Genomic DNA, 26,970 nt, shown 5'->3' with positions numbered 1-26,970 from the left:
TCAATCTTTCATTATACTTATCAAACATACTTTATGATAATGTTTCTTTCTCCAAATGGAGTATAAATTGATTTACAAAGTGGCAGATAAGTAGAGAAGACTATTAAAAAAAACATGTTTTAACAAAAAAATTATTTTTTCTTGGACATTACTCTCCACTATAATACTTGATTTAGTAAAATGGCAAATTTACTATTAAATCTGGAACACAAATCCAGTTTGCCTTGCCAAGAATTGGCAACCTTGGAAACTCTAGTTTTAGACCCAGATGCTCAGTATCTCCAGAGCACACTTTGAAAGGTTAGTCATCAGTAGAAGAAGTACTCGTCCAGACTTAAATGCCATATATGAGATTAAATATCATATTTCACACTTTTTATTCTGAGTAGATCTCTACTAACAAAAAGATCCCCTGGAGAAGGGAATGGCAACTCACTCCAGTATTCTTGCCTGGCGATTTCCACGGACAGAGGAGCCTGGCAGGCTATAGTCCACAGGGTCGCAAAGAGTTGGACTCAGCTGAGCAACTAAGTACTGACAAAAGGTTGTGCAAAGAAGCTTTTTCTGTGTGATAGATGGATATTATGCCAAAAAGCCACAGTAGATTTCATAACATACAGTGGAAGTTTCTTCCTTACACATCATTTCAGAGCATTTGGAAATTGCATAACTTCCTCATTGAAAATGATTTCTGCATAGTTATTCCTTAATAGATCTTTATCTTTCAAATCTGCAAAGTTTTTAAATGTGTATTTGTGTATTTCTCTCCTTCTAGAACTGGGTAGAGAGAGCTGAAAAGCAGACTCTTCTCTCTGACACACTTGACCTATCAGAACTCTTCCATCCAGACACGTTTCTCAATGCTCTTCGCCAGGAAACTGCAAGGTAAATAGAGTGAAGTACTTACTTGTCTGAGAGGGTAATTGCACACATTGTTCACTTCTGATCACATTTGCTTGATTGTCAAGAAATAAATTTATTGTCAAATCCAAATAGTTGTGTTATTTCTTAGTATTTTACTGCTAATAACAGTTAACTTTTACAGAGCATTGCTTTCGAAATATGATGTGATTTTTTAATTAGAATTCAAATAATCAAACTCTAATTTTTAACATTTTGGTCATTTATCTTTCTAGACCTATTGTGTCCAATATGGTAGGCAGAAGTCAAATAGAGCTATTTAAATTGTAATGAATTAAATAGGATTAAGGCTGCCGTCTATGGGGTCGCACAGAGTTGGACACGACTGAAGTGACTTAGCAGCAGCAAGGAGACCAAGATGGTGGAGGAGGAGGTTGTGGACCTCACGTCCCTCCATGAACACTTCAAAAATACATCTATATGTGGAACAATTCTCACTGAAAACTCACTGGAAACTAGTAGAAGAACTCCTTTAAACCAAGGCTGTAAGAAAAAACACTTATAATTGGGTAGGAAGGAAAGAAAAGCAACCAAGTCAGGACCTATGACCCTGAGAAGGAAACTCAGGGAAAAGGGGATTTTATGGGCAGACCCTCATACTACGTCAAATTACAGACTGGGCATCCCATTGCTGGGGTCCTGCCTGGAGGAGACAAACCCCCTTTGCTGGCTGGAGGACTGTTGGGACAGACAGAAAGCATGAGGAAGGCAGGACTCCATGCAAGACAAGTGTATGCACGCTGGTTAGCCCTGAGGCAGGGTGGACAGAGGTCTGCTGAGCAGCTGCTGAGCTTCCCTGACTGCTTCATCATACGCCCCGCCCGAGCCAAGCAAACCTCTGGCCCCACGTGCTCCGTGCCGCAGTGTGGCGCTGGACCCGAGGTGACCAGGACGGGAAGAGACTGTGCCTTGGGAGGCAGAGGGGACTCGGTCCTGAGCTGGCCCCGGGGGCTCTGTGGTGGCCATTGTTGGCACCGACTCAGCAGCATCCCGGATTCATGAGAGCAGCGACTGTATCCTACAGCTTAACTTCCCACCCCTTGGGGGTGAAAGAAAACCACACAGGCCCTGCCTCCCCTGTGGAACATGGAGGGTGCTGAAGATGTGATCAGCTGGGAGAGACACAGAGGCCTTGCCCCCACGGCGGGGCAGAGAGCGGGCTGCTATAACGGATGCATGGTTTCCTGTGACCGCCTCATCTCGCGCCACAGCCCAGGCGAAGCAGACACGCTGGCCTCGCTCAGTCCGTGCCTCAGCACAGCGCTGGATCTGGGCAGGTGTGGGCAGGAAAGACTTGACCGTGCGCTGTGTCTGAGCGGAACCACGGATGCCTACACAGGCAGCGCCCTGGGCAGCTTTAGGCACAGGAACCTCACTTGCTTCAGCAGTCCCCTCCAGGGACATAATTCCTGGTGTGGGGAGAGGCGAAGACACACACTTAATGGGGATGGAGCCAGCTCATGCCTCACGCACAGGTCTTCTACTCCACAGAGGATCAGACCCTTCCCTTAATAGGGCGGGGATGGCCACTGACCAGAGAGGACGTTTTGCCTCACACCCCGGGCCGACCCTGTCTTCAGATTCAAGCCTTACCAAAGTGATAGCTGCCAGCACACTCTGAGGAAAGACGTGATTGGCACCCGCATCAGATCCAGCTCTCCCATCAAAAGCTTTGAGCATGTGGCGTCTACAGCAAGATACTCCCACATAAGAATACCCCTTAAGAATACAGGTAACTGTTTCACCTAAATTCAGAGAGGCAGAGAACAGTAAGTAAAATGAAAAAGCCAGAGGAGCTACTCCTAATTGAAAAAAGCAAGAGAAAACCCCTGAAAAAATAAATAATGAAAGAGAAATAAACAATTTATCAGATAAATTATTAGAAATATTGGAAGTGAAAATGTTAACTGAATTAGGAAAAGAAATTGATCTAAAATATGAGCTTCTTCACTAGGAACCAGAAAATATAAAAACCCAGTCAAAAATAAATAATTCAGTAGCTGAAATTTTTTAAAAAACCACATTAAAAGGAATGAATAGCAGACTAACTGATACAGAGGAACACATAAGCAATCTGGAAGATAGAATAATGGAAATCATCCAGACAGAACACCAGAAAGGAAAACAAAAAAGCAATTCAAGAAACAAATATCTCTGAGAACATTGTATCCTCACTTTTGCATTATATTACTTTCAGAAGAAGAGAGAAGAATGGAAATGTATTTGAGGAAATTATGCTGAAACTTCAAAAACCTGAAAGAGGAAATAGATATCCAAGTATAGGAAGCACGGAGGGTCTCAAACAAATTGGACCTCATTAAGTTTAAAAGCTTTTGCACAACAAAGAAAACCATCAACAAAATGGAATGGGGGAAAATATTTGCAAACAGTGCAATAATGGCCAAGGGTTCAGTATCCAAAATATATATATAAACAGCTTGTTCAGCTTAATATCAGAAGAAATAAATAATCCCATAAAAAAGGGGTCAAAGAAAAAATATGATTTCTCAATATACTAGCCACATTTACAGTTCTCAGTAGCCACATGTGAGCAGTGGCTGCCATTTTGAACTGAATGAAAATATTTTTATCTTTTCTGTAGAAATTTCTCTTAGACAATGCTGACTAGGCTTCTGCGTGGGAAACAGTATTTGATGGTTAAGATCAAACTGTTTTAAGACAAATATGGATTATCCTGTCATAGATAGTCTATAATTTTTAAGTTGGAATGTAATAAAAGAGACACTTCCAAAAATATACTGGGAAAAAATTTAGTTTTTTGTGCTTTAGGGGATCTTCAAATTGGTTGTACCTTGAGATCTTATTATAAATATCAATATTTCAGTTGAGCTGGTAAATGTTTATTGAACTCCCCTCATATATCTGCATTAAGGGTGATAGTTAATATGTTCTATAGCTCCTGAAAATTATTGCTTTCTGACATTTGACATTTCACTTTTACAGAGCTATGGTCTGTTCTGTGGATAGCCTCAAATTTGTGGCATCATGGAAAGGTCGCCTACAAGAAGCAAAGCTTCAAATTAAGGTATTTTAGATATTTATCTGAGTCAAAGATTATATAAGTACCAACTATGATAAAGAGATTCTCCTCCAGTCTCAAAGTCACCAGAGACAGATTGTATTACCTGTGTGAAAAATTAAAGTGAGTTAAGATTTAACATGAAACAGGCTGTACAGAATACAACCTGTTCTAGTACAAAAATAAGAATATTAGGAATATAACGTATTTGAAAATGTAGCTCGTTAAAAAATGATATAAATCTTGAAGTTCTGCTATATTACCTCTTTTAACATTCAAGCTAATAAATACTTGCTATACAGTAAAGTATATGAAAGCTCAGTTGGTAAAGAATGCATCTTCAATGCAGGAGACCCCACTTTTATTCCTGGGTTGGGAAGATCCACTAGAGAAGGGATAGGCTACCGATTCCAGTATGCTTGGGCTTCCCTTGTGGCTCAGCTGGTAAAAAAAATTCACCCACAATGTGGGGTTGCGAAGATCCCCTGGAGAAGGGAAAAGCTATCCACTCCAGTATTCTGGCCTAGAGAATTCCATGGACTACAAGTCCATGGGGTCACAAAGAGTCAGACACGACTGAGCGACTATCACTTTCACTCTCAAAGTATGTGTAAATGCATATTAAAATTTTAAATCAAATCTTGTCCTTAGATAGTTTACAGTTTGTTAATGTATTAGTTCTCTGCTAAAATCAAACCTACCATGTTAAAGCAAATTAAACCATCTTTTGTCATATAAATTTTCATAGCAACTTTATTGCTAAAAGTGCATTCATTACTCTTGCAATAATAGATAATAATATCCATTCAAATATAATGACAAAATTAATGAAGGCCTTTCACCAGCAACTCCAGCCTTCTTCTACATCTTCTTCTTCACGTCTCTACCATTCCTCTTTCACATTCTCACATATAAAATTGCCTTATTGATGCAAAAAACTGACTCATTGGTAAAGACCCTGATGCTGGGAAAGATTGAGGTCAAGAGGAAAAGGGGATGACAGAGGATGAGATGGTTGGGTGGTATCACTGATTCAATGGACATGAGTTTGAAGAAGCTCAGGGGGATAGTGAAGGACAGGGAAGCCTGGCACGCTGCAGTTCCTAGAGTCGCAAAGAGTCAGACACGACTTAGTGACTGAACAGCAGTACGTGATGCTGCATGTTTTAGTATGGTTATCTCTATATATCTATGTTGGTCTGTCTTATGAGACTGTAATGTCATTGAAGACAAAGACTGTCTTATCTATCTTCAGATCCTCAGAATTTAGAGGATTTTATTAGAGGTGGTGGCAGCCATTGGTAGTTGATAGTATATGGGAAGTTCAGGAAATGGGACCAAGAATGTCTCCCATGTGTCTATTAAGCAACTACATGGTCAGTAATGTCAGTTATTGAAATAAGGCTCTAAAGGACAGTATTTTAACGCCCTACCAACCCCCTGGTTAAAAGAGGAAGAGGAGAAGGGGGTAGTAGAGGATAACTTGGTTAGATAGTGTCACCAACTCAATTGAACTTGAGCAAAATCTGGGAGACAGTGGAGGATGGAGGAGCCTGGCATGCTGTGTAGTCCATGGGTTGCAAAGAGTTGGACACGACTTAGTGACTTAACTACAGCAATATACGTATTACATAGTCAAGTTGTGATGCTGTCAGTGGAGACCACTTTTACAAATTTCTGTAGAGACCAGTTGAGCTCAAAACTCAATATATATCTGTTTATATCTCTGTATATGCATATTGAAAAATCAAATTGCCAACATTCGTTGGATCATGGAGAAAGCAAGGGAATTTCAGAAACACATCTATTTCTGCTTCATTGACTACCGTAAAGCCTTTGACTGTGTATCACAGCAAACTGTGGAAAATTCTTAAAGAGATGGGAATATCAGACCACCTTACATGTCTCCTAAGAAACCCATATGTGGGTCAAGAAGCAACAGAAATGGACATGAAACAACAGACTTGTTCAAAACCTGGGAAGGAGCAATGAGGCTGTGATTGTCACTCTGCTTATTTAACTTAAATGCAGAGTACCTCCAGTCTTCCCAGGTGGCTCAGTGCTAAAGAATCTGCTGCCAATACAGGAGACATGGGTTCGAACCCTGGGTCAGAAAGAGCCCCTGGAATAAGAAATGACAACCCACTCCAATATTCGTGCCTGGAAAATACCTTGGACAGATGAACCTGGTGGGCTACAATCCAAAGGGTCACAAAGAGTCAAGACACGACTGAGCCACTGAGCATGCATGCACTCAAGATACATCTTGTGAAATGCTACGCTGGATGAGTCAGCAGCTGAAATCAAGATTGCAGGAGAAATATCAACAACCTCAGATATGCAGATGATAGCACTATAATGGCAGAAAGCAAAGAGGTACTAAAGAGCCTCTTGATGAGGGTGAAAGAAGAGAGTGAAAAGGCTGGCTTAAAACTCAGCATGCAAAAAACTAAGATCATGGCATCTGATCCATCACTTCATGGCTTTGCCATGGGGAAAAATTGGAAACAGTGGCAAATTTTATTTTCTTGGGCTCCAAAATCACTGCAGATGGTAACTGAAGCCATGAAATTAAAGGTAAATTAAATTCCTTCCTTGGAAGGAAAGGTATGACAAACCTAAACAGTATTAAAAAGCAGAGACATCACTTTGTCAACAAAAGGTCCATATAGTCAAAATTATGGTTTTTCTAGTAGTCATTAGGGTTAGGGTTAGGGTTAGGGAGTTGGAACATAAAGAAGACTGAGCACCAAAGAACTGATGCTTTCAAATTGTGGTGCTGGAGAGGAGTCCCGTGGACAGCAAGGAGATTAAACTAGTGAATCCTAAAGGAAATCAACCCTGAATATTCATTAGAAGGATTGATGCTGAAGGTGAAGCTTCATCACTTTGGCCACCTGATGCAAAGAGCCGACTCACTGGAAAAGACTGACACTGGGAAAGATTGAAAGCCGTAGGAGGAGAGGCAGCAGAGGGTGAGACAGTTAGATAGTATCACCAGCTCAGTGGACGTGAATCTGAGCACACTCCGGGAGGTAACACGCAGGAGAGCCTGGCGTGCTGCAGTCCATGGAGTCACAGAGAGTTGAACATGAGTTAGTGATGGAACACCAACAATAACATATATACTATGCATATTACATAGTCAAGTTGTGACACTATCTGTGGGGACTGCTTTTACAAATTTCTATAGAGACCACCTGAGCTCAAACCTCAGTGAAATTTCTGAAAGAGGCCTTAGAAGAATTATGTTGCCTAGGGACTTTCTAGGGCTTTCCTGATAGCTCAGTTGGTAAAGAATCTGCCTGCAATGCAGGAGACCCCGGTTTGATTCCTGGCTCGGGAAGATCCCCTGGAGAAGGGATAGACTAGATAGGGATTTTCTAGCAGTGAAATTAGCAAGCACTTAAATTTTAATAAAAAATGGGCCAAAGAACTAAATGGACATTTCTCCAAAGAAGACATACGGCTGGCTTATAAACACATGAAAAAATGCTCAACATCACTCATTATCAGAGAAATGCAAATCAAAACCACAAAGAGGTACCATCTCATGCTATCAAAAAGTGTCCTCTCTTACATGCTGGAGAGGGTGTGGAGAAAAGGGAACCCTCTTACCCTGTTGGTGGGACTGCAAACTAGTACAGCCACTATGGAGAACAGCGTGGTTCAGTTCAGTTCAGTCACTCAGTCGTGTCCGACTCTTTGTGACCCCATGAACCACAGCACGCCAGGACTCCCTGTCCATCACAAACTCCCGGAATTCACCCAAACCCATGTCCATTGAGTCGGTGATGCCATCCTACCATCTCATCCTTTGTCCCCTTCTCCAGCCCTCAGTCTTTCCCAGCATCAGGGTCTTTTCCAATGAGTCAGCTTTTCGCATCAGGTGGCCAAAGTACTGGAGTTTCAGCTTCAGCATCAGTCCTTCCAATGAACACCCAGGACTGATCTCCTTTAGGATGGACTGGCTGGATCTCCTTGCAGTCCAAGGGACTCTCAAGAGTCTTCTCCAACACCACAGTTCAAAAGCATCAATTTTTAGGTGCTCAGCTTTCTTTATAGTCCAACTCTCACATCCATACATGACCACTGGAAAAACCATAGCTTTGACTAGAAGGACCTTTGTTAGCAAAGTAATGTCTCTGCGTTTTAATATGCTGTCTAGGTTGGTCATAACTTTCCTTCCAAGGAGTAAGCGTCTTTTAATTTCATGGCTGCAGTCACCATCTGCAGTGATTTTGGAGCCCAGAAAAATAAAGTCAGCTGCTGTTTCCACTGTTTCCCCATCTATTTGCCATGAAGTGATAGGACTGGATGCCATGATCTTAGTTTTCTGAATGTTGAGCTTTAAGCCAACTTTTTCACTCTCCTCTTTCACTTTCATCAAGAGGCTCTTTATTTCTTCTTCACTTTCTGCCATAAGGGTGGTGTCATCTGCATATCGGAGGTTATGGATATTTCTCCCGGCAATCTTGATCCCAGCTTGTGTTTCATCCAGCCCAGCATTTCTCATGATGTACTCTGCATATAAGTTAAATAAGCAGGGTGACAATATACAGGCTTCATGTACTCCTTTCCCTATTTGGAACCAGTCTGTTGTTCCATGTCCAGTTCTAACTGTTGCTCCCTGACCTGCATATAGGAACAGTGTGGAGATTCCTTAAAAAACTGGAAATAGAACTGCCATATGACCCAGCAATCCCGCTGCTGGGCATACACACTGAGGAAACCAGAATTGAAAGAGACACATGTATCCCAGTGTTCATCGCAGCACTGTTTACAATAGCCAGGACATGGAAGCAACCTAGGTGTCCATTGGCAGATGAATGGATAAGAAAGCTGTAGAATACTACTGAGCTATTAAAAAGAATGTATTTGAATCCTGTCTAATGAGGTGGATGAAACTGGAACCTATTATACAATGAAGTAAGTCAGAAAGAAAAACCCCAATACAATATGTTAATGGATGTATTTGGAATTTAGAAAGATGGTAATGATGACCCTATATGCGAGACAGCAAAGGGGACACAGATGTAAGAACAGACTTTGGACTCTGTGGGAGAAGGCAAGGGTGGGATGATCTGAGAGAATAGCATTGAAACATGTATATCACCACATGTGAAACTTATCACCAGTCCAGGTTCAATGCATGAGACAGGGCGCTCAAAGCTGGTGCACTGGGACAACCCAGAGGGATGGGGTGGGGAGGGAGGTGGGAGGGGGGTTCAGGATGGGGGACACGTGTACACCCGTGACTGATTCATGTCAGTAGATGGCAAACACCACTGCAATATTGTAAAAGTAGCCTCCAATTAAGATTAATTAATTAATTTAAAAAATTTTAATTTACTTTTCTTCAAGGCTATACTTAAGCACTTTAAGGGTTGTATAACAACAACCCTTAAAGTGGCCGGTATAACATCATATCAGTGGTACAGAAAGAATACTGAACTTAGGGATTCAGTAATTCTGTTTTTATCCCAATTCTTTCGCTGACAATCAAGTTGTTTATGTTTTCATGGTAAAGCAACTAATCAGAACTATTTGTCAAGTTCTGTCTACTAGTACTCTTCCCATAACTATCCTCTAACTGTAATATAGTTGAAAATGATTTCAGCTCTTTGAACTTAATGCATTCCCTTACCTCTAAAATTCTGTAGTATGTTAAAACTTCAAAGGCACTAAACAATATTTATAAAATTGTTTTATTTTCTATCAAGTTCAAATTGTGAGAATATAGATATGATATGAATTCAAAATGCAGACTCTACATTTATTATCAGAAAATGAAAGAATGAACTTAGGAAATATGAAGCTAATTTTACCAAAATATTTATATTTTTATTTTCATAATTTCATAAACCTACACTAAGGTTAATTTAGAGTAAGAGATGAACTCCTTTTTTGTTTGTTTGTTTTTTTAATATATTTATTTTTGGCTGTCTCTAGTTGCGGCTGGAGAAGGAAATGGCAACCCACTCCAGCATTCTTGCCTGGAAAATCCCATGGACAGAGGAGCCTGGTGGGTTGCAGTCCATGGGGTCGCAAAGAGTCTGGCACAACTGAGCTATTTAACACCTATACTAGTTGAGGCACGTGAGTATAGTTGGCCTGTGGAGTGCGGAATCTACTTCTCTGACCAAGGACTGAACCCGTGGAAGACAGATTATTTTTTTTAAATTTATTAATGAATTTTAATTGGAGGATAGTTACTTTACAATATTGTGGTGGTTTTGGCCATACATCGGCCTGACTCAGCCACAGGTGCACGTGTGTCCCGCATCCTGAGCCCACCTCCCTCGCACCCCATCTGCCTGGGCTGTCCCAGAGCACTGACTTTGGGTGCCCTGCTTTGCACATCAAACCTGCAGTAGGGAAGACAGGTTCTGAACCAGTGGATCACCAGGGAAGTCCCCAAGAGATGAACCCTTTTTTTTCCTTTTTTTATTCTTCTTTCAGCTGTGTGTGACATGTTAAGAATTATTTTGCATTAACCTTTCTGAATTTTGTTCTGTTCTTTAGAAAATGATGTCAGAATTCCAAGCCAGGAGCATTTGTTCTTTTCTCTAGGGTGCTTGTCTTTACCCCTCCTGGAAAAAGAGCAATGTTTTGGCTTTTGTCATTATATTTCTGTTAGTGCCAAGGCACATGCAGTTGTATAACTGATGACATTTATAAGTATTTTTTTCACAAATATTTGCTAAAATTCAGGATTCAGACTAAAGGAAGCTCACAGTGAACACTGGTCCAGGCCTTCACCTTCATTACTCTCAGATAAAATACCGTAATCTTTGTTTTAACACTGTTTGAAATGTATAGTTAAAATGGAAATTGTCACCTTCCTTCTGAAGATATAATAGAGTAACTCCTGTCATTTCAGACTGTAATATGTATTTTAATGGTTTGTATATCTCTATGGCAGATCAGTGGCTTACTGCTGGAAGGATGCAGTTTTGATGGAAATCGACTTTCTGAAAATGAGCATGATTCTCCTAGTGTATCGTCAGTTCTCCCTTGTTTTATGGGCTGGATTCCACAGGTAATACATTTTTAATATGGACAAGTTTAATTTAATCAATTCATTTTTGGATTATATTTTTTTAATAAGATGTTCTTGGCCTATGAATTTTTTGTTTACATTTTAACCTCACCTGCATTTGAACAAATTTATACTCAAAATACTGTGTCCTTCATAATATTTAAGATATATAGGACTTGTTTTTTCTTTGAGGGGGGTGTTAGTTCTAGAAGATCTTGTAGGTCCTCATAGAACCGTTCAACTTCAGCTTCTTCAGCATTACTGGTCGGGGCATAGACTTGGATTACTGTGATATTGAATGGTTTGCCTTGGAAATGAACAGAGATCATTCTGTTGTTTTTGAGATTGCTTCCAAGTACTGCATTTCGGACACTTCTTGACTATGATGGCTACTCAATTCTTCTAAGGGATTCTTGCCCACAGTCATTAGGGGACAGGAATGCAAAAGTAGGAAGTCAAAAAATGTGTTGAGTAACAGGCAAATTTGGCCTTGGAGTACAGAATGAAGCAGGGCAAAGGCTAATAGAGTTTTGCCGAGAGAACACACTGGTCATAGCAAACACCCACTTCCAACAACACAAGAGAAGACTCTACACATGGACATCACCATATGGTCAACACTGAAATCAGATTGACTATAATCTTTGCAGCCAAAGATGGAGAAGCTCTATACAGTCAGCAAAAACAAGACCAGGAACTGACTGTGGCTCAGATCATGAACTTCTTAGCGCCAAATTCAGACTTAAATTGATGAAAGTATGGAAAACCACTAGACCATTCAGGGATGACCTAAATCAAATCCCTTACGATTTTACAGTGGAAGTGAGAAACAGACTCAAGGGATTAGATCTGACAGAGTGCCTGAGAACTATGGGTAGAGGTTTGTGACATTGTACAGGAGGCAGTGATCAAGACCATCACCAAGAAAAGAAATACAAAAAGGCAAAATGGTTATCTGAGGAGACCTTACAAATAGCTGAGACAAGAAGAGAAATGAAAGGCAAAGGAGAAAAGGAAAGATATACCCATTTGAATGCAGAGTTCCAAAGAATAGCAAGGAGAGATAAGAAAGTCTTCCTCAGTGATCAATGGAAAGAAATAGAGGAAAACAATAGAATAGGAAAGACTAGAGATCTCATCAAGAAAATTAGAGATACCATGAGAATATTTCATACAAAGATGGGCACAATAAAGGACAGAAATGGTATGGGCCTAACAGAAGCAGAAGATATTCAGAAGAGGTGGCAAGAATACATAGAAGAACTATGCAAAAAAGATCTTTATGACCCAGATAACCACGATAGTGTGATCACTCACCTAGAACCAGACATCCTGGAATGCGAAGTCAAGTGGGCCTTAGAAAGCATCAGTACAAACAAAGCTAGAGGAGGTGATAGAATGCCAGTTGAGCTATTTCAAATCCTAAGAGATGATGCTGTGAAAGTGCTGCACTCAATATGCCAGCAAATTTGGAAAACTCGGCAGTGGCCACAGGACTGGAAAGGTCAGTTTTCATTCCAATCCCAAAGAGAGGCAATGCAAAGAATGTTCAAACTACCTCACAATTGCACTCATCTCACATGCTAGCAAAGTAATGCTCAAAATTCTCCAAGGCAGGCTTCAACAGTGCGTGAAACATGAACATCCAGATGTTCAAGCTGGATTTAGAAAGGGCAGAGGAACCAGAGATCAAATTTCCAGCATCCATTGGATCACCGAAAAAGCGAGAAAGCTCCATAAAATCATTTACTTCTGCTTTATTGACCATGGCAAACCTTTGACTGTGTGGATCACAACAAACTGTGGAAAACTCTTAAAGAGATGGGAATAGGAGACCACCTGATCTGCCTCCTGATAAATCTGTATGCAGGTCAAGAAGCAACAATTAGAACTGGACATGGAACAATAGACTGGTTCCAAACTGGGAAAGGAGGATGTCAAGGCTGTATATTGTCACCTTGCTTATTTAACTTAATATGCAGAGTAAGTACATCATGAGAAATGCTGGGCTGGATGAAGCACAAGCTGGAATCAAGATTGCCAGGAGAAATATCAATAACCTCAGATATGCAGATGACACCTTATGGCAGAAAGTGAAGAGGAACTAAAGAGCCTCTTGTTGAAAGTGAAAGAGGAGAGTGAAAGAGTTAGCTTAAAACTCAACATTCAGAAAACTAAGATCATGGCATCTGGTTCCATCACTTCATGGCAAATAGATGAGTAAACAGTGGAAACAATGGCTCACTTTATTTTTCTGGGCTCCAAAATCACTGCAGGTAGTGACTGCAGCCATGAAATTAAAAGATGCTTTCTCCTTGGAAGAAAAGCTGTACCAATCTATAGCATATTAAAAAGCAGAGACATTACTTTGCCAACAAAGGTCTGTCTAGTCAAGGATATGGTTTTTCCAATAGTCATATATGGATGTGAGAATTGGACTAAAGAGAAAGCTGAGTGCTGCAGAATTGCTGCTTTTGAACTGTGATGGTGGAGAAGACTCTTGAGGGTCCCTTGGACTGCAAGGAGATCAAACCAGTCCATCCTAAAGGAAATCAGTCCTGAATATTCATTGGAAGGACTGATGCTCAAGCTGAAACTTCAGTACTTTGGCCACCTGTGGTGAAGTGGTGACTCATTTGAAAAGATCTTGATGCTGGGAAAGATTGAAGGCGGGAGGAGAAGGGGACGACAGAGTATGAGATGGTTGGATGGCATCACCGACTCAAGGGACATGATTTTGAGTAAGCTCCAGGAGCAGGTGATAGACAGGGAGGCCTGGTGTGCTGCAGTCCGTGGGGTTGCAAAGAGTCGGACACGACTGAGCAACTGAACTGAACTGATAGGACATTTTTAAAGCCTTTATTTTGTTATGAAAAGAATAACATCATAATTTTAATTTCTAAATAGGTTTTAGTCTAATTAAAAAAACGCTAAATGGTTGTATGAACTACCAGTGTTCCTGTTATTTTCAGCAATGTGCTAAATGCTTTATATACTTTACCTTATATACTTTTCTGAGTAGCCCTGCAAGGTGGATATTATTATTCCTATTTTCAAATGTGGAAATGTGTTCACATAGCTTAAATGAGGAAATATGTGGTCACATAACTTAAATGTGTGTTCACATAGCTAAGCATGCAGAAATCAAAAGCAGCAGAATATTAATACTCATCTGGCTTTTATATCATGCATGTCATTATGCTCCTGATTGGCAAATGAAGAAAACTTCTTGACAGAGACTTATTAAGTTAACTCTTCCCTTTTAAGGGGCTTCCCCTGTGGCTCAGCTCGTAAAGAAAGAATCTGTCTGTAATGCGGGAGACCTGGGTTCGATGCCTGGATTGGGAAGATCCCCTGGAGAAGGGAAGGTCTACCCATGCCAGTATTCTTGCCTGGAGAATTCCATGGACTGTGTAGTCTTGGGGTCCAAAAGAGTCAGACACAACTTAGCGACTTGCACTTTCCCTTTTAAAACCTTCAATTTTTGAAAGATCTTTTAACGATGGAATGTGAGGGATATTTGTATTTAAAATAGGACATATTTGTAGATGAAGTGTGTAACTTTTACTTAACAATAGAATTTTTAAATGTAAGTATGAATACATGTAAGCTTAAAGTTCTGATTGTATATATAGTCACCAACAAAACAATTTCTTATACCGTTTACTACAAGAAAAAGTAATTTTCTAGTTGGGAAATATTTCATTGAATTTTCCAATTATTGTAATTCCTTTTGTAAAGTAAAAAATAAAAATCAGAATATGTATTTTAAAATAGAAACTAATAAAACTACAGCAGTTACTGCTCAGAGTTATATAAGAGCATCCTTTAACCTAAAAGAACATACATTTCTGAGAAACTCTCCATTTCCCCCTGCCGTATAAGCTTCATTTTCTCTTATGAAATGAGAGAAGGTGAAATTATTTTATTTCTATCAAGCTGTTGATTCATGTAAGAAATTGGTATATCAAACAACTAAGGATTACACACATTAGGTGTATGAACCAGATTGAAAGTTACATATAAAAGTTAAGGTTAGGATAACATATAAAGTTGTATATGATGCCAATTTTTTAATTATGTAAAGTGTTAATTCTTTGGCAAACAAAATGAAAAGCCATATGGTGACCTTGATGAGGAGGGAAGTAGGACATGTATAAACTGGTTCACTTACGGTGCTAAGTCGCTTCAGTCGTGTCTGACTCTGCGACCCCGTAGATGACAGCCCACCAGGCTCCCCCGTCCCTGGGATTCTCCAGGCAAGAACACTGGAGTGGGTTGCCATTTCCTTCTCCAATGCATGAAAGTAAAAAGTGAAAGTGAATTCACTCAGTCCTGTCCGACTCTTAGCGACCCCAGGACTGCAGCCCACCAGGCTCCTCCATCCATGGGATTTTCCAGGCAAGAGTATTGGAGTGGGGTGCTATTGCCTTCTCCTCATTTATGGAGAAACCCCAGCAATAAAAATAGAGAGGATGGAGAATACCTGAGTAGGCATAAATGCAGAGGAGAATGACCTCGAGCAGTACCCACCTAACTGACCATAAACTGAATGCAAATCAAAAATGCAGTGTTGTACCGGGCTGTATAAAAAGCAACAAAACATTGTAAGACTTGGAATTTATCCTTCTACAACATTTTGCTCTGAGTATCATTTCTACACAATTTTATTTACATACTTTAAAAAACAGGACTGAAATGGAAAGCTAAAAATAATTTAATTTGAAAAATAGCTCATGTAAAGGGAGAGAAAATGAATTGGCATAGTCAATAAAAGAGATTATTGAGAGATAAGACGAATTTATTATTTTTGTAAAAGGGATTTCCCCCAAGGCTTTTGCACTTTTTCCTGACACATAATGGAAGGATTTAAGGTGCTTCCCCACCTCTTTTCCCCCCACTTCCTTAAGTGAGGCTCATCTTCCCATATAACCTTACTGTTCTGACTGCCTCTCCTGGATCAACTGAGGGGAGAGAGAATATGGGGCATGTTGCTAAATGTTTCAGAACACAAAATTTTGGAGTCTAACAGACTAAATCCCATTCCCAGCTCTCAGACTTACGATCTGGGTGGTTTGGGGCTAGTTACCTAATCTCAGTGAGCCTCATTTGAAAGTGGAGACTGATGTTTTCTATAGAACCGTGTTGAGGCCCTCTGTCTGTGACGTGCTCAGCAGGGTAAGTACTAACTTACATGGTTAGTTAGTACACGTGGTAAGTCTGACTCATCCTGATGGGAACATTTTAAAATGTCTTTATAATAGTATGATAATGATTATTTCATATGTACTTTATAGTACACTAACTGCTTTCAATCATCATTCAGTACTTAAGTTCCTATTATATACCATATTCTGAACACTGGGGTAACAAAATATATTTCTTCCTTCAAAGAGTCTTCTATTGGGTATAGACAAAGAGGAAGAGAAACTATTGCAGTTCAAAGTTACAGAAGTACAGTTATGGAGGATTACATAAAATGTTTTGGCAGATGAAGGAGACTTCAGCTCTATCATGTGTAAGCAGAGGAGGGAAAGTCCAATGATCTCACAGGGAAAGGAAGAATCTTCCCAAAACTGTATTCACAATAGAAGTGTGAAAAATTCAAGGGCGAATTCAATGGTAGGACCAAGCATTCCATATATAAGGGGACATAGTTTTGAATGCATGGAGATATGAAAAGAATTTAGGTTACTCTAGGAACTGCAAGTATAGTACATCTGGAATGTCCTGAAATGGTTCAAATTGAAGAGTGATAGGGGATATAGTCGGGGAAAAAAGGCTGAGTCCAAGTATGACAAGCCTTGGAGCCATGCCAAGGAGTTGAGCCTGTCTTATGATCAGTAGAAAGTCATTAAAAATTCAGAACAGGTGTGTGGTAAGGTCAGATTTTTAGTTTTAGAGAATTGGTCTAGCATTGAGAGAACTGAAGACTGACATAGAGTGAAATACAATCACATATGTTTTCACAGTAATCCTCTGAGTTTCGTAGAGCAGTTTTTCTCTATGTTTTGCTGAGGAAGAAACTGCAAATCTGGTCCATTAAGTGATTTGTTATGGGCCCCCCAATAGTAGCATTAGTGTTTGAATAATAGCAGTGAATATTTATCTGTATTGATTATGTGTCAAACACTGTACAGAATGTTTAGAATATAAGATAGTTAGGCCTTCCAAAAATATTTGAAATAGGAAATACTGAAATAGGAAAATATTGTTATAAAAACATTTAAAAACATTAAAAATGTTATTACCTCCATCTAAACTCAGAAAACTTAAGTTTAAAAGACTGTGTAGCTTGATCAAGGTAGGCAACTAAGTTTCAAATTCAGGTTCTCTCTCTTAAATCTTGGGCCTGATACTGAGTCAACCTATAGTATAAACTAGCATTTAGGAAACTACAGTCCACAGGCCAAATCCAGTACACTGCTTATTTTTGTGCAGCCCACAGTAATGTGATCATGAATGACTCGTATCTTTTTAAATAAATGAAAAACTCAGAAGGATAGTATTTTAATGACATGTAAAAGTTAAATGAAAAGAATTAAAGTGAATTTTGGTGTCCATGAAGAAAATTTTGTGTGGAAAACAGGACGCTCATTTATGTAGATGCTGTCAAACTTCTGCAGCAGAGTTAAAGATACAGTTACATCCAAGACATATAGCCCGTAAATCCTGAAATTATTTACTATCTGGCCTCTTACGGAAAAGTTTGCTGACTGTATAAACTGTCAAACTCTCCAACTTCTGCTTGAGTTAAGTATTATTTTGTTCAAGAAATGATTTTTTATGCCAGCTATAGCTGTCTTTAATAAGCTTTACAGAATTTGGTGGGGATCATCATATTTTAATGCATCTTTACCAAGAGGGTAGGAACCAACATAAAATCGAAGGAAGCATCGACATCAGCTTACGTAAACAAGTGAATGAGTTCCTTTTCCACTTACCCTTACAGCTACTTTATTGCAGAAAGTGCAGAATCATTTAGTAAGCTGAGATAAAATAATGGAGTTCAGAACTTTGGTGACGAATTCCTTTTGGGCCTGAATAAGTTTATTCCATAAATTATTTGCATCATATTATCTGATACCTAAGGAGAAAGAAGGGCTTCCCCAGTGGCTCAGCAGTAAAGAATCTGCCTGCAGTGCAGGTTCCACAAGAGATGCAGGTTTGATCCCTGGTTTGGGAAGATCTCCTGGAGGAGGGCAAGGCAACTCTCTCCAGTATTCTTGCCTGGAGAATCCCATGGAAAGAGGAGCCTGGCGGACTGCAGTCCACAGGGTCACAAAGAGTTGGACAGCACTGAGCATGCATGCACGCATGCGTCTGACATTTAAAGTCCTGAATAGCTTTATTTCAGCAGAAGCACGCCCAGTAACCCAGTCATGCACAGCATTGCTGAGGTACATGGTGTTCACATTTTAAAAGAGCATTTTAGGTTGCGGAAGACCGAAGAACTTATGTGGTAATACTTAACAAAGGATATGAACAGCTAATTCTTAGACTTTTATTGAGGAAAATGGGAGGTTTACTATTGCTTCTGTTGTATGTAATGTACTTTGTCAGTTAACAAAATTCTGATTAGGAATGTCCAGAAGAATTAAAAGGTAGTAAAATGCTGGTGCTATTTTCCTAGTGTTTGTTTACCATTATCTATGTTCGGCAAGTAATATAGCCTACACTCACATGGTTCATTTATGAGTTCATTCATTCATTCATTCATGATGCAGATTCTTAAGGTTCTTCCAGTTCCAGCTCAGTACGGGGGGTTAAATTAACATAGGTCCAAATTAAGATTCCCCTAAGGGGCTTTACCCAAAAAAGCATTCACTTTCTCCAAAGTGTTCTACACTGCATTTTTCCATAATGGTTCTCAGAAAATCTGTTCAGTATGCAAATGTAAATTTAGAAATTCATGGTGTTTTTGAGAATGTTAAAAACTGAGAATTCCCAAAAGTTTCCTAACACACAACCCTTTTCCTGCACCTGCACCCCACCTCCGTCAGGATCTAGTGTTCCACATAACAGTTAGGGAAATACTACCTTTTGAGGTAGGTCTGTCTTTATAATGCTCTGTTCTTAGATTCCATAGGGAGTCAGTTTGCCTTTGATCTATTTTTCCAGTGAAGAGCATTACTTAGGGTCTGTCAGCCCCACAGTAACATAGAAATTCTGGATCAGCCTGAACCCCACAGGCCTATACCTTCCAAGAGGTGTCACAATTGACAGTCTGACTTTAGAAACAATTTCATTCCCGGGGAAATTATGACTATAAAATGATTACACATGCCACTCACAGATGAAATGATATATGCTGAAAACTCTGCCTTTTATATACTCTGATTTAAAAATAGTAAGTATTTAATTACTATTTTTTCCTATGTGACTTTTCTTTCTTAAGGACTTGCTCTGAAAGCAATGTTGTTAGCATTGTATTATTGAAAAACAATGAAGTATTTCTCTACCAAAATACATTTTAAAGAGTAGCTAGACATTCTTGACAGAACAGAGTCTTTCAAAATATTTATGGTTGGCAGGTTGTTTAATTTCCTGTTCTGAAATAGTTATTTTTTCAGGGTTGCATTACTCATAATGGCACTTTTATGTACATTAAGCTTCTGATTTCCTCACATCTTCTTTTCTAAAGCAAATAGCTGTTCATTGACTTGGTTCATAATAGAAGAAGTTAGTTAGACCTTATACATAAATAAGTTGGACCTTATGCATAAAGCTATTTCTCATCATGTGAAGTTTGCCCTCACATGTTTTATTATAGTGAAATTTGAATTGATATTGGCAAAATAATTGTCATAATTCACCTGGGGTTAATTTGGGGTGTTTTTTTTTTTTTGGTCCTCCAGTGTTATTTTGTTATTTTCTTTGGTTTGTTGGCTAAGTGATACCTAGTATCACCATTTGACTTTGTAAACAGCTTCTTTCACTTATTAGCATGTTGCCTTCTATTTGCGGTACATATATACTTTTAAGTCACTTTCCCTGGGGCCTAGGCATGAGTGTGCGTAATAACAATATATAGGTTTTTATATGTTTAATTTTAATAATTTGAAACTAACTTGTTTATGTAATATAATATGAAATATTTGAAGTCCTTCTAATATATCTTTTTTTGCATTGAGCTCTTAGTATATTTATTAATAATTAATAAAATTTAAGTTTCATCCAAATATTTCTGCCCAGCAGGGTCTTATGCTTTTTCTATTAAGATAAACATATTAAGGAGGGAGCTGTGCCATCAGAATTTAATTCAGTTAACAATATTTATGAAACTTCAGTCTGCATAAGATATGCTGAGTGAGAATGACAAAGCACTTAGCTCTATTACTTTGATCATTTATTTATTGGTTACCTGAGAGCAAGTCCATTTAACTTTTTTACAGGAGGTTTTAACATTTACCATTTACAAGATTTTGAGAAGTTAAATGTTAAGAAGCAACTGTGGTACTTTGCTTTTAAAACACTGTAGGTTTTTGCTGGGGAGATTTGTACCCTCACCTCACTTAAACATAAAGCCTACAACCAACAGCAGGTTTGGAAGGATTTGGAAATATATACAAACACTGGTAAATTAATAGTGAATATTCAAAGAATCAGCTTTGCATTATTCTTAGATTCTTGATTTAAAGAGAAAATTGCTTGGTGTTAAAATGAAGAGGTATAGAGAAATCTTCTGAATAGAAAGTGATAGCATTATAAAACATTTCAATGTGATGTTTTATTTTCATTTTTGACCATAGAAGTTAGGTGAAGGAAAGCAAATATCGGGTGGCAGAGAAAGATAATTTAAGACCTTTCCTGGGATTATAAATATACATTCAAAGATTCACATCATTTCAGTTCAACAAATATGTAATGTTTGCTCTTTGCTGAAGAATTTAAAGGTAATGCCAAAAGAAAATCTGCATTAGGTTACTAACTTTAGGAACAGCTAAGGTGTTATGAAAATTACAGGAATTTCTGAATCTTAAAGCTTTGCCATTTAACCAGAATTGGAAAAGAGGGAAGAGATTAGGCAGTGACTAATAATGGTTGAAAATTCTCTTTGTACCAAGTTCCATATTTTTTCTGAGGCCCCACTCAGGATTCATTCTGTCCATTAATCCTTGTTAGGTTACTATATCCCAGAGTAGTAGTTTACTTTGATTTTGTAAAGTACTAATTTTTCTAGAAATTGCATTCTAAATATTTGATGTGTATACTGTTTCCTAAACTAAATTTTAAGTTTCAAAGATGATTATTATTTTCCCTATTTGAATATATATTGAAATTCTTAACCTTTATAATTCCAGGGACAATGTTAGCACATAAATGCTGGTAAATGAGTGGATGAGTAACTGACAGAATCATCAATACAAACATAAGAGAAAAAAAATTAGATTCAAGGCAGATGGTCTTTTTTTCTATTTAGATAATGATTCTTCATAAAGAATACATTTTCTTATGTAAATTTCTCATGTTATTGTTTAGGAATGAATGAGTTTTAAAGGGACTTAACTGATTTGTATCAAGGACATAGAAAAGTTAGAACATTATTTTCATGTTTGTTTGAGGAATAGAGATGAGGCTTGGAAAAGATAATCAAAATTCCATATAATACCACTCTTCTTAACAACAGAATGTTTTAAATTTTTTCATGAAGCAAAAAATATTTTTATTTCTCTCTATCCTAGCACCATCCATGACATGTAGCAAATGGTAAAAAGCTGGGACTTTTCTTAAATTGATTTTAGAATTAGTAAGAATTAAAATGTATGCATATGTAGTTCTAAGATTTGAAGATATGTGGGTAAATAATACTTTTCAACTCCTGAATACATCATTGGATTCAAGTGTTGTTTGTGTCCCTTTCATGACAGGGAAACTGATACTCAGAGAACAATCTACACTGTGGGGCCAGGAGCTCCTAGACAAGCTACTATTCAAATGCCAATTTTTTTTTCAAGTGTACTACCTATGACAACTTTGCCACTTGCATAACTAAGTTACCGTGAAAAATTCTCCATAAGTTTCTAATTTATCATTTGTAAAATTCTAGAATGAGTCCAACTTTGTCTTATGTTTCATTCTAACTCTAAAACATAATCCATACTTTAAATAAAATTATATAAATTCAATAAATAACATTAATCCTAAATTTGAACTGGAATTATTATGAACTTCTGATGATTTCCTTTAAAAAAAATACATATTTCTGAGCTTCAATCACTGAAAAATCCTAGAAGGAAAATGATAGATCATTTCTGGCACCCAGACTGTGGTCCCTAGTTCCATCCCAGGTGGCTCAATAGTAAAGAATCACCTACTAATGCAGGAGATGCAGGTATGATCCCTGGGTTTGGAGGATCCCCTGGAGGAGGAAATGGCAACCTACTCCATTATTCCTGCCTGGAAAAAATCTTATGGCCAGAGGAGCCTGGCGGGCTATAGTCTATGTGTCACAAAGAGTTGGACAGGACTTAGCAAATGAGCATGCAGGCACCATTTTTTCATTAAAGGATCTGAGGATCCTCAGAGTAATGACTGTCCTTTATTTATGAGACAGCAGATGAACTTACAGCGTCTTGAGACACTAGAAAGAAACAAAGCTTTTAAGGATGACCAGGGGCATAAGGGAGTCAGTTAGGTCACGCAGTCGTGCCCGACTCTTTGCGACCGCATGGACTGCAGCACGCCAGGCTTCCCTGTCCAACACCATCTCCCAGAACTTGCTCAAACCCATGTCCATCGAGTTGGTGATGCCATCCAACCATCTCATCCTCTGTCGTCCCCTTCTCCTCCTGCCTTCAGTCTTTCCGAGCATCAAGGTCTTTTCCAGTGAGTCAGTACTTCGCATTAGATGGCCAAAATATTGTAGCTTCAGCTTCATCAATAAGTCCTTCCAATAAATATTCAGGACTTATTTCCTTTAGAATTGATTGATTTGATCTACTTGCAGTTCAAGGGATTCTCAAGAGTCTTCTCCAACACCACATTTCAAAAGCAGCAATTTTTTGACTAGACGGACCTTTGTTGGCAAAGTAATGTCTCTGTTTTTTAATATGCTGTCTAGGTTGGTCATAGCTTTTATTCTTAATTTCATGGCTGCAGTCACCATCTGCAGTGATTTTGCAGCCCAAGAAAATAAAGTCTCTCACTGTTTCCATTGTTTCCCCATCTGTTTGCCATGAAGTGATGGGACTGGATGATGTGATCTTCTTTTTGAATGTTGACTTTTAAGCCAGCATTTTCACTCTCCTCTTTCACTTTCATCAAGAGGCTCTTTAGTTCTTCGCTTTCTGCCATAAGGGTGATATCATCTTCATATCTGAGGTTATTGATATGTCTCCTGGTGATCATGATTCCAGCTTGTGCTTCATCCAGCCCAGCATTTCTCATGATGTATTCTGCATATAAGTTAAATAAGCAGGGTGACAGTATACAGCCTTGACGTACTCCTTTTCCACTTGGAACCAGTCTGTTATTCCATGTCCTGTTCTAACTGTTGTTTCCTGACCTGCATACAGATTTCTCAGGAGACAGGTCAGGTGGTCTGATATTCCCATCTCTTTAAGAATTTTCCATAGTTTATTGTGAACCACACAGTCAAAGGCTTTGGTGTACTTAATAAAGCAGAAGTAGATGTTTTTCTGGAACTCTCTTACTTTTTCTATGATCCAGCGGATGTTTGCAGTTTGATCTCTGGTTCCTCTGCCTTTTCTAAATCCAGCTTGACCATCTGGATGTTCTCAGTTCACATACTGTTGAAGCCTCACTTGGAGAATTTTGAGCATTACTTTGCTAGCGTGTGAGATGAGTGGATTGTGCAGGAGTTTGAACATCCTTTGGAATTGCCTTTCTTTGGGATTGGAATGAAAATTGATGTTTCCAGTCTTTTGGCCACTGCTGAGTTTTCCAAATTTCCTGGCATGTTGAGTGCAGCACTTTCACAGCATCATCTTTTAGGACTTGAAAGAGATATGCATACCACACCACCTGACCTGCCTCTTGAGAAACCTGTATGCAGGTCAGGAAGCAACAGTTAGAACTGGACATGGAACAACAGACTGGTTCCAAATAGGAAAAGGAGTACATGAAGCCTATATATTGTCACTCTGCTTATTTACCTTACATGCAGAGTACATCATGAGAAACGCCGTGCTGGAGGAAGCACAAGCCTGGAATCAGGATTGACGGAAGAAATATCAGTAACCTCAGATATGCAGATGACACCACCCTTATGGCAGAAAGTGAAGAGGAACCAAAGAGCCTCTTGATGAAAGTGAAAGAGGAGAGTGAAAAAGTTGGCTTAAAGCTCAATATTCGGAAAACTAAGATCATGGCATCCAGTCACATCACTTCATGGCAAATAGATGGAGACAGTGGAAACAGTGGCTGACTTTATTTTTCTGAGCTCCAAAATCACTGCAGATGGTGATTGCGGCAATGAAATTAAAAGACGCTTACTCCCTGGAAGGAAAGTTACGACCAACCTAGACAGCATATTAAAAAGCAGAGATACTACTTTGCCAACAAAAGTCCGTCTAATCAAGGCTTGTATGGATGTGAGAGTTGGACTATAAAGAAGGCTGAGTGCTGAAGAATTGATGCTTTTGAACTGTGGTGTTGGAGAAGACTCTTGAGAGTCCCTTGGACTGCAAGGAGATCCAGCCAGTCCATCCTAAAGCAGATCAGTCCTGAGTGTTCATTGGAAGGACTGATGTTGAAGCTGAAACTCCAATACTTTGGCCACCTGATGCAAAGAGCTGACTCGGTGGAAAGACCCTGATGCTGGGAAAGATTGAGGGCAGGAGGAGAAGGGGATGACAGAGGATGAGATGGTTGGATGGCTTCACCGACTCAGTGGACAAGGGTTTGGGTGGACTCCGGGCGTTGGTAATGGACAGGGAGGCCTGGCGTGCTGCAGTTCATGGGGGTCGCAAAGAGTCAGACACGACTGAGCGACTGAACTGAATTGAACTGAGTGCAGCGCTTTCACAGCATCATCTTTTAGGACTTGAAATAGCTCAACTGGAATTCCATCACCTCCACTAGCTTTGTTCCTAGTGATGCTTCCTATAGCCCTAGGGATGCTTCCTAAGATTAGATACATGTAGAAACAAAACCCTCAGGGGCCAAATTAATGAGTTCCCACTGCCCAAAGATTGACTGTTTGAACACCAGTAAAATAGTGATTACATTACATTGAAACACATTGAATATGTTTAAATCTACCAGTTCATAATGATACTTCAAAAATAGGTGGTCACTGATCACCTTTTCAGTATAACAGGAGAAAAAAAATCATTGCTCTAAAAGCACATAAGTAAAGGGAAATTAGATAGCATTTATCTAGCCTTTCCTCCCTCGTGGTAAATATAATTGATAAGTGGAATTTCCTCTTTATAGATATGTTTCTGTCTGGAAATGAAGAAGAAATAATGTAATTAGATCATCATTTTGTAATCTTAAATATAAACAAGATTTATATACTCATCAATGGCACCTAATATCTACGGGAATTTGCTTTATGTTTCAAGGAACTCAAACAGGGGCTCTGTATCAACCTAGAGGGGTTAGATGGTGAGGGAGATGCACGAAAGTTTGAAGAGGGAAGAGACATATGTATACCTGTGGCTGATTCATGTTGAGGTTTGATAGAAAACAACAAAATTGTGTAAAGCAATTATCCTTCAATAAAAAAAATAAAAGGAGAGACAGCCACACTATTTGCTTCTTGACTGAAGTATACACTGCTACCTATGCAGTGTTTTTACCAAAAATTTAATCTGAATCTGAAATCACCTCCAGGTCCCCTTTACAAGAATAAAGAGAACGAAAGAACAAGATACCATGGGGATGTAGCCAACAAAAGTTAGAATATGGGAAACTCTTTGGTGTAGTACTTTAGCAAACAAATTGCAAAGAATAAAGGACGGGAAACTTGTAAATTTAGGAGGTGTAAGAGACATAGCAAACCACAAAATGAAGGCTCTATTTGAACTGCTGTTCTTAGAAAAAAATCTTTTTAAAAGTATGGGGTAATGAGATAATGGATATAAGGTGATATTAAGGAATTATTGTTAATATTTTTATGTGATAATATTATTGTGATTATATTTTATTTATAGACATATTTTAATATTTAAGGTGAAATTTTTTGTGTAGGATTTGGTTCAAAATACTGTAATAAAATTGTTGCTGGGGGAAGGTTGTAAATGAAATACAATGAGTTGATAATTGTTGCAGCTGAATGATGGGGTTTATTATGCTGATCTTTATTTTAAACATTTTATAATAAAATGTTAAATAAATCGTATTATTTGGGAGGGTTTTATGTTTATATCTTTGGTTATCTAATGATCTGCTTCAACACGGTATATTGCTGTATTTTAAAACAAAATTAATTCTTTTAAACAGGCTGCATATGGTCCTTATTCCCCTGATGAGTGCATATCTTTGCCTGTTTACACAAGTGCTGAAAGGGATCGTGTGGTGATCAATATCAACATTCCGTGTGGGGGCAACCAAGACCAGTGGATTCAGTGTGGAGCGGCTCTATTTCTCAAAAATCAGTAGCACCTAGTGACAATAAAAGCTGTCTTAGCAAGAAGAAATATTTATTAATTAAGCTTTGAATAAAATATGTAATGAGTCATGGTTGTTTATCTCATCGAGTTTTTACTTTAATGGATAATGATAGCACCTTGTACCTTTTAAAGTAATAACTTAAGTCAATGTTAGAATAGGGTATTCCTTATATAATACAGTAAGTCCCCTACATACAATCAAGTTCCATTCTGAGGGTGCATTTGTAACTCCAGTTGGTTCGTAAGTCCAACAAAGTTTGCCTAGGCTACCCACTTCAGTATTCTTGGGCTTCCCAGGTGGCTCAAACGGTAAAAGAATTCGCCTGCAATGTGGCAGATGTGGGTTTGATTCCTGGGTTGGGAAGATCCCCTGGAGGAGAGCATGG

The 26,970-nt window shown here is 38.8% G+C and overlaps 1 protein-coding gene across 3 annotated transcripts in view; it reads left to right on the top strand.

Annotated features, from left to right (window-relative positions):
- DYNC2H1 (dynein cytoplasmic 2 heavy chain 1) overlaps positions 1-26,655 on the top strand; it is a 388,761-nt gene extending 362,106 nt beyond the window's left edge. For all 3 annotated transcript variants that reach the window (XM_043481063.1, XM_043481062.1, XM_043481064.1), the window contains 4 exons: positions 776-885; positions 3,886-3,967; positions 10,887-11,003; positions 26,415-26,655. In XM_043481063.1, the coding sequence (XP_043336998.1) occupies positions 776-885; positions 3,886-3,967; positions 10,887-11,003; positions 26,415-26,573 (468 nt within the window). In that variant the 3' untranslated portion in view covers positions 26,574-26,655. The remainder of the gene's footprint in view (positions 1-775; positions 886-3,885; positions 3,968-10,886; positions 11,004-26,414) is intronic.
- The last annotated feature ends 315 nt before the right edge of the window (positions 26,656-26,970 follow it).

Source organism: Cervus canadensis, chromosome 11 (genome assembly GCF_019320065.1).
Source record: "Cervus canadensis isolate Bull #8, Minnesota chromosome 11, ASM1932006v1, whole genome shotgun sequence".
NCBI classification, from domain to species: Eukaryota; Metazoa; Chordata; class Mammalia; order Artiodactyla; family Cervidae; genus Cervus; species Cervus canadensis.
Note: the sequence above shows the minus strand (reverse complement) of the source record. Positions and strands in the feature narration are given on the sequence as shown.